Source organism: Ascidiella aspersa, chromosome 8, assembly GCF_963924565.1.
Source record: "Ascidiella aspersa chromosome 8, kaAscAspe10.2, whole genome shotgun sequence".
NCBI classification, from domain to species: Eukaryota; Metazoa; Chordata; class Ascidiacea; order Phlebobranchia; family Ascidiidae; genus Ascidiella; species Ascidiella aspersa.
Window position 1 is genome coordinate 20,511,954 of NC_139454.1, and position 9,071 is coordinate 20,521,024.

At 39.9% G+C, this 9,071-nt stretch overlaps 1 protein-coding gene across 1 annotated transcript in view; it reads left to right on the top strand.

The window, feature by feature from the left end:
* Positions 1-6,045, top strand: part of LOC146136788 (glucagon-like peptide 1 receptor) — a 40,430-nt gene extending 34,385 nt beyond the window's left edge. Inside the window, exons 9-11 of the mRNA XM_083396043.1 lie at positions 710-840; positions 4,149-4,379; positions 5,392-6,045. Coding sequence (XP_083252169.1) covers positions 710-840; positions 4,149-4,379; positions 5,392-5,712 — 683 coding nt within the window. The 3' untranslated portion in view covers positions 5,713-6,045. The remainder of the gene's footprint in view (positions 1-709; positions 841-4,148; positions 4,380-5,391) is intronic.
* Positions 6,046-9,071: the final 3,026 nt, after the last annotated feature.

The window sequence follows — 9,071 nt, forward strand, 5'->3', positions numbered from 1 at the left end:
TTATTGTCGCGAACCCCTTTCCACTTTTCTACGCGATCCCCTAAGTTTGTTAATTACCCACCAACCAGATTACAATCATACACATTTGGCAATATTTTCACATTTATAAGCAGATTGTTTTATAATTAGGCAAGGATGTCTTTCCGGATTTACCCCAAAGCATGAAAATGTAACTAAAGTTACGGTTTAAGGTTTAATTGCTAGTTGCTACCGTTCCTATTTCTATAAGGGAAGACCGTCAGTTCTGTAGCTATGATTCGGCAATTGACAAAAAAATAGTGACGTAATACATTTTTTGCCTCACCCTGGAGCAAACAACCAATGCTTCTCCGAAAATAAAAAATATCTATCACATACACTATATGCACGACTGGTTTACTGAAGCAAATTTGAACGTTAATTGTTGGATTAGCAATAGAGTGTTTCTTTATAGAATCCAAAACCATCGGCGGCTTTAGCCAGATCATTGCTCCGCTGACGCATATATTAACAAGTAAAACTCATAGTTAAAAACGTGAGTAAAAACAGGATCAGACGTTTGGTTTAAAAGGAAAATATATTTCGCCAAGTTCAACATGTGTAAAACATCAGAAAAGTGCCTGGCCGTTCAAGTCGGGCGCCCTTGGTCATTTCTACATAACCACAACTCAAACATATATACAGGCAAAACAGGTGCTGCTGCATAACTAACGGATATCTTGTTATTTAGGCGGTCCCTGGCTGCCAGTGATGGTTTGGGTTGCGTTAAGGCTCTCTTTGGAAAACGAGGGCTGCTGGGAAATATTTGACAATCTTTCAATCTGGTGGTCACTCAAGGCACCGGTCATCGCTGCCATTGCGGTAAGGACCTGAGCTACTTGATCTTTAAAACGCCTTTATTTTTTTTGTGCGTTTTTCCGTTTTTCGACTTGCACCAGGTCTTCCAGTTGATGTAAGAGATATTGATGATGACTAAAAAATAAAAGTGTTTTGTCTTGCGAAAATTCCTTGAAACATCACAAGCGGTTTATTTGTTCGTATAGTACAAGAAATCGCATGCTTCCTAAATGGAAAAAGACATGTTTGGTAAATAAAAAAAATGCTGTGACTGTTGCGCCATTTCTCATTCCCTGCTTTAACGGCCTGTCACTGACCGGATGCCGCACTCCAGTTAAACGTTATTGATTATTATCCAGTATGGCGGTGTGGCGCGAACGCCAACACTAAGCGCAAACTGTTGGACAGCGTGTACGCTAGCTCGCTTGCTAATAAAAACGAATACAGTGCACCACACCACGCTCCAAACGAAACTGCCTGGCTCTGGTGTCCGCCATTGCTGAAACTAAGGAATTGCCCTTTAGCAACAAAACAAAGTCGGAAACAATTAGTGGTAATAAGTGAAAAACGCAAAAGTAAAAAGGCAACAAAAAAACAACAAACAAGTGAGGTGAAGTGAAAAGTTAAATAAAAATGAACGGTCATATTTGGTATTACAGTGACAACCTGATAAAATGGCCCACTCTTCCTTTAAAACAAAAACCCAAAATTTTTACAAAAAAAACAACGGTAAAACCGCTGCAATTTGTTTTTCACCAGCTTACGAATGAAAAGCGGTATAACCCAAACAGCCGATAATACTTCAGTCCGTGACGAATCTTGCGTCAGCAAACGCGCGGCATACCGGCAATAACGAGGCGAGAGTGGAGCTTGTGACGTCGTAGAACCGTGCAACATTTTTTTCGGGCTTTGTTTTGGGTCAACTGAAGTCCGTGTAATCGCGCTGTATTCCCCAAAGCATCACCTTGCTCATTAGTTTGTTTTTCATGTAATCTAGTTTTATCTCACCCGAGAGTCGTTTCGATTGCATACGTCCGTAAAGTTTCAATCAAACTTTGTGTAAAATACTGGGATTAATGACGTTTAAACTATTTTAAATGTGGTGACGTTTCGCGACAAGGGCGAAAAAGAGCGAGAGAATGAAATATTTTAAAGTTTTATTTTCAACTGTAGATTGATTGGTATAGATAGATATATGATTTATTTGGATCATCAAAAAACAAAGCAAAATGAAAGTGGTCGAAATGAAAACGTTTAGCAATATTTGACGTTCCCAGGAGACAGCGAAAGACTGTAAAGTTCTGTAAAAGAGTTAAAATTGCATTTTCGAAAACTGTTCAATTCGTTGGCCATATCATGACACACGTCGTTAGGTTGATCACTTCAAATATATACGTGGCCAAAGTAGTTCTGGCCGTCAATTCGCTTTCTTTTACGTCAATATGTCGATAGTTTAGCTAATGAGGTCCAAAAGCAAGCAAACTCGTGTGGGTTTTATGTCATGATGTCTCTCGCAGTTTAAACCAAGTAAATCGCTGCCCGCGTACTTGCAATAATAATTGTAATTATCCCTCAGCTTTCCATCGCCTTTTACGCGAAAGTATTTAGGATTAGCTTGGTAAGAAATATAGTGTAACGTGCGCGATCCGCCTTAATTGCCAGGCGCGGCCTTGGTATGCGAGTTGAAAATGTATTTTTTATGGCACGATAGTTCGCGCGCCAAACCGCAACATCGTTCCGAACGTGATCACACTTCAAAAAGGCGCCAAATTTCTATTGAATTGAAACCGTTCGTCTAGTGCTTTCGTTTAAGCTGGCGCAAATAGCCTACAGTTTGGATGACCGATCAAACCAGCACTTACAATTAGCGCCCACGATTGGCCATTTATCGCCCAAATCTCGTATTAGTTTCGCTCCACACGAACTTGCGTGACCGGCAGCAGCCTTCTTTCGTCGTATTTATCCCATCCTGCATCGCAGAGCCTCCCTCCCGTGTTTACTGTTTAGAGATTAACTATCTCCGCTGGCTAAAAGTTGCACGCGCAATAGTTCACTGGGTCGCCCTAATTGCTTTATAAATACCTTTTTCGCCACCGGGCTAACGTATTTGTTATCGAGAAATTCCTCAGTTTTCTTACTGTTTGTCTTAAAAAGGCCTTGCTATACCTTTATACATCAGCAATGCTATACCTTTATATATTTCAGCAACTGCTGAAACTAAGGAATTGCCCTTTAGCATTAAAGCATTAAAGCAAGGCGAAAAACAGTTAGTGGTCATAAGTGAAAAACGCAAAAGTAGAAAGGCAACAGAACAAACAAACTGAGGTGAAGTTGAATTAAACAAAACTAGACAAAGTTAAATAAAGCGAACTAAAATATAAGTTTGGATTACAGTTGTATATGCTTTTTTTACTTTTGTTCAATATCGATTAATTACTCGCGTACCTTTTGCAATCTCTCAACTTCTGCACCTCATCTTTTGCGTGATGTTCCTTATATAGTATCACATTTGCTGTTCACTCCTTTTTAATATTATTTCCATTAGGCAATTACGCCCCTTTTTCTTCATGGTGATTATGTGGGTGAAAATTATTGGAACATCAGGTCGGTTGGGTTAGGAAAGACCTGTAGAATCATCCAAAGGCCACTGTTCGCTTGTTTTTTGTGTACTTGAAAGTTGTTTACTATATTTCTCCTAGTTTTAATACTATCATAAAAACGCTTTGCACAGCGCTCGAACATCCGACAGACAGTAAGGTAGGACCAAATTTGGCGTAACAGACACGCAATTATTATTCTTGAATCTGGCCTTATAGTTTCGCTTCGACTGGCGCGGTAGGATTTCTCAGACCAGTGCTCTTCAACCTTTTTTGGTTTGGTGAACCCTTAAAATTTTTGTGATGAACTCATGCACCCTGTTTACTTAAAAGAAAAACTGAGGTGAAAAGCGATATGAAAAATCATTATGCTTGCTTGCGGGTACGATTGCATGACGTAAAACAGCATCCAAACTTTATACAAAAGATGCCACACAACTTACTCCACGATAGTCAGGCAAAAAAGAAATACCGCATGTCTCAGAAAGTTGGTTCACAGCGATTACAGCACCATTGTCTTATAATTGGTAATTACTGGCAAATACGATCTAACATTATTGGTTCATTAAAAGTTTGCGATTCACCCTTGTATACCTTTTCGTACTGGTGCACCCCATGTATATTTTGGTGCACCCTAGAGTGCACCGTGCACACCGGTTGAAGAGCACTCCCTCAGACCACTTATTATCAAGTCGCATCCCACCTCGTAATCAAACGGCATTTCGCTTGTCGCAGATCAACTTCATCATATTCATCAACATCGTGCGCATCATTGTGTCCAAGCTGCGCGCCAACAACATGCCACAGAACGACTACAAGTACAGACTGGCCCGCTCCACCCTGGCCCTTATTCCGCTCCTCGGAATCCACTACATTATCTTTCTGGCGGCCACCGACGAAGTGGTGGGGGACAACCCGACGCTATACGTCAAGCTTTATGTCGAACTTGTGTCTACTTCTATTCAGGTAAGATACGAACAGGTGCTTCTTTTGTATTTTTTTTTTGATTTTTTGTTTTGCGTTTTAAAGGGCGGATAGCAGTAAATAAATCTACTCTGTTGAAGTGTATTTTGTTCGGACATTCCTATTTAAATTTCTCGAATTTTTTACTTTAGTTAGCGCCGTGCATCACTTTTTGCTAGCTTCTAGTAGGTTTTTTGTCAATTTTTCCCAGTGTACACTACGGAGTTACTGTCCACGTGTTATTCCTGAAAACTGTTTTAATAAACCAAAATAGTAGACTGAAACAAAACTTTGTAACACCAAGACGATTTGATAAATTTTAAGGTATAAAGAAGGGTGACATAAAAAAGGTAATAATCTTAAATGATAAAGTGCCCGAAAATCAACTAACTAACTATAAAAACAACGTGACAGTTAAAACTGAAGAACTAAAACAGCAATTCTACCAAATAAAAGCGTCATGACAAACTCCCTCCAAACCACATTGCTTTATCGCCCTTAAAATTAACCCATCAAGACAATAGTAACTGTCGTGACATTATCAGTCATTTCATTGCGTGAAGTTAAGTGATACTAATAGGTTGTTTTCCTCGAATACAAAACGTGCACACTTGTAGATCTCCCCAGAAACACTATAGCGGTGATTCTCAACTTTTTACGGCTTACGACACCCCTAAGAAAGAGTAATTATATTTTCGGCACCCTGACTGGAATTTGCGAGGAGAGTTTTACTAAAAAGTCCCCATATATGGAACTGGAACAACACAGTCAACTTAAAACATGTAGAAAAATGTCAATTGATATAATGGTCTCTAATCGTACACAAATAGTTGTTTTAAGAAGTTTACAAATTGAGCAAAAATCAGATTCTTAAAAATTCTCAAATGCCTATATCGGTACCCTTTAGCATTAGAAACGGCACACCAGGGCGACGATGCAACCCAGTTAAGAACCACTGTAATAGTGTCTGAAAAGCGCCGTTCTAAATCCTCTTTCGCTTGCTTTCCGCTTTCAGGGAATGCTCATCGCCATTCTCTATTGCTTCTGCAACGGCGAGGTACAGGCCGAGATCGGCAAAGTGTGGAAAAACTGGCGCTGGCGACGCAGCCTGCCGACCAACGCGTCACGCACCGCCTCGACGTACCCGGGCAGCGGCACGCAGATGACGTCACTTTACGTCAACTCAGAGGCGCCCTCCACCAATCACCACGACCAGCTGCTGGTTCCCGAACACGTGGCCCTGTCGACGCGCCGTTCGACCAGCGAGAGTGTGGCCAGTTCCCTTCCGTGCAAGCAGCCGCTGATGGGCAACGGGATGCACGACGAACCGGTTTAAAAACCGCCGCCGCCGCCGCTGCTTTTGCTTACGACTCAAGAGATATTACCCGGGGCCGGAGCGCCAGCCAGCGGGACTCGAGGCGCGGTGTAAACGGCCGCATTGCGGCGGTAAAGCGCGCGCGCACGCCGCCGCCTTTGCCGAATGAAGAAACGTCTGTCCTAGAGAGCGTCTGGAATCAGTAAATCAGAACCTATTCGACCTGATCCATTCTGATAAACACCGAACTGTCCAATTTCACTCCTCAGATGCTTGAATCGCAGCGATGTTGACTTTTGCGCCGGCCTTTATTTTAATTAAAGGTTTTTTATTAAATTTTGACCGGTGTGAAAACCAGTTTTGGCCATAGGTAAATAATTGAGTTGGAAATGTTTTATCCATTCGATGTGGATGTCATTCTCGACTGTGTCCACTTGTTGTCGTGTCATTTCGCGAATGCGCTCTTTTGTGTCCACGTCTATTCTGATGCGCATTTTCGCGACTGTGTCGTTTAGCTTTTTTGACTGTTCCAAGCGCGGTCGTGTCCAGTTGAAATTGTGTCTATTTCGCGACTGTGTCGTTTAGCTTTTTTGACTGTTCCAAGCGCGGTCGTGTCCAGTGGAGATTCTGTCTATTTCGCGACTGTGTCCAGTCGAAGCCGCGTCATTTTGCATACATTCTTGGTAGCATCCATTTACGCTGGTACTCGTTCACTTTCATATGAGGGAACGTGTTGCCTGGCGAGTGTATATAAACGGCGTGTATATAGGGCCGTTGAAAGACAAACATGATTTCCAGTTCAAATATTATTTTGGTCCGCAAAGTGTTCGTAGTTTGTACAATTATAGGATTAGAACAAAGGGTTCTTGAAACTTTTTTCACCTCAGACCCAGAAATTGTTTTTTGCTTTGCATGGACCAGTATCAACAAAAACATTTCAGAGATGACGTCATAAACGGACGTAACAATACCAATAGACTTCATAAATCTACTGTTTTCGGTCTAAAAAATGTGAAATGAAATGAGTCCAAATACATTCAGTGCTAAACCGTTTTATTTTTAAATAATTATTATTTAATAAAATGGTAATTCTTATACACTAATAGTTTAAAAGGCCTACACAGACCCCGTTAAACAATCTCACGTACCCCCAATGGGTCCATGGACCCCAGTTTAAGAGCCCCTGAATTAGATAAACCTTGTGAACAAAGCGGTGGAAATACCTGCGATAATTTCTGAGTATGTTTTACAAGTCCTGCGCGTGTACAGACAAGATAAGTTCATTTTATTTATTTTATCGTTAATGTTTGGTTGTTTATTGTGTACTTTCATTTTTTGTGATTAACTCTCTCTCGACAACATTTCAAATAAATGCCGCTCCTTATTGGCGTCGTTAAAATGTAGTGTTCTGTAACGGAAAAGTTGTATAAGAAGATGTAAATTATTTTCAGTAGAAAGAGAGTGGATAATGGATAAACGATTCATTCTTTTATTAGCAAACGTTTCGGCAATTTCTTTTGCCATCATCAGTGCAGTAAGTGAGGCTAAGATAAAAACGAGTAACTATATAGACGCTCGTACGTTTTAGAACGTTATATAAACAGAAAAAGGAAGTCGCAAAGTAACGGAGATAAGAACTGCAACGAAAAAGTACACCCGTAAGGCGAAAGTAGGGCAAAGATAAAACAATGAGGTCAATGGAAAACAACAGATACACGTAAGAGGGAATTAGTAATAAAATAAAAATAAAATATGAACTCGACGATGATGATGGCAAAAGAAATTGCCGAAACGTTTGCTAATAAAATAATGGATCTTTTATCCATTATTTGGACCACTCTCTTTCTACTGAAGATGTAAATGTTATGGAATTTAGACGTCTCGCAAGCAAGTCATTGAGCATTGGCTAAATTTTGGTGAACAACGGGAGTCGAAACCGACCACAGAGTGCAGGGTAAACTTTCAAGTCTGCGAACACTTTCACATTTATTATAAATTTTCTGCGGACCTGTGACAGTAATAAAGATAACAAGGAAAGTGAAACTCACTTGGGGTTTTCTGTTGCTTTTTGTATGGAATATTAAAGCTGAAGAAAATAGGGCTTACTAATTAGCAAGTTTAGTTAACAACATGCTAATATTAGTTGAGACTTGGGTATTTGAAGATGATTATAAGCCGGGATATTTTTGTTGATTGATATGAAGGCCAAGATAATGTCATAATAGCTGAGAGTTTTCGATGTACAATGCAATGATGGTAAGCCTATGTTTACTGCATTGCCAGCCAAATATACGTTTAGATATAGTTACCATTAAATAGCAAATTCAAAAGTTAGGCTATTTTTTGGCAGCGTCATTGTTTATTCAAATGTCAATGCTAAACGTTTTAGTAAACTGGCCTAAACGGTGGAATAAAGTTAAGTTTTAAGGCCCACTGGGCGTGGAATTGTTTTCACTACAGCTGCATTGAGCTGCGCTGGGCGTAATTTGCATTTAAATTCTATTGTGGCGAGCGTTTCACGCTTTGCTAAACTCAAGCCCCGTGCAGCTGGAAAAAAATACGCTTTGGAGCGATTTCCACGCTTTGCTAAACTCAAGCCCAGTGCAGCTATAGAAACACATTACGTTTGGGGGCGATTTTTACGCCCAGCGCAGCTCACTGCAGCTGTAGTGAAAACAATTCCACGCCCAGTGCAGCTCAGCTCCGCTCAGTGCAACTGTAGTGTAAACGGGCCTTTACACATCGGGTCTGTCCGAGCTAAATTTAGAAGGCTAATTTATTTGGTTGCATTATACAAATCAAAAAAATTGATTACTTTTTTGATTTGTATTACTATGCCTGGTAGCAACAGTGTATATATTGGTTACATTATATGTGTAAAATGTATTGAAATACGTTTAATAATAGGTGGGCCTTCCATAATTACGGAAGGTGTTTAATTTTATCTTTATTTATAGGCAAAGTTGCCAAAACAATATAATCGCGATGTTGCGTTCATATTGAAATATAAAAAAAAACTTACATAATTTTTTTCCATTTATGTTAGTAAAATAGGAAAAGAATCTATAGTATTGGGAAACGGACTTGTGCCCGTCCCTATGCATCCGCCCTATATGTGTTATAATATTTGTTTGTTGCACAAGATATTAGACTTAACATGTTGCTGTAAAAACTCATCCATAACCATAGAGAATCTATGCGACTATATGAGAGTCTTATGAGAAATCAATGCGTCTATGAACTCTGCGAAAGCAATCAACTTAATATTCCGTCATTTCTATAACAACAAGGTTAAGAGAAAATTGATATCACAAGCTTGTCATAATCACAAGCAACATAACACAGAAAAACAGTCAAAATAATCGCAACAGTATAGTTAG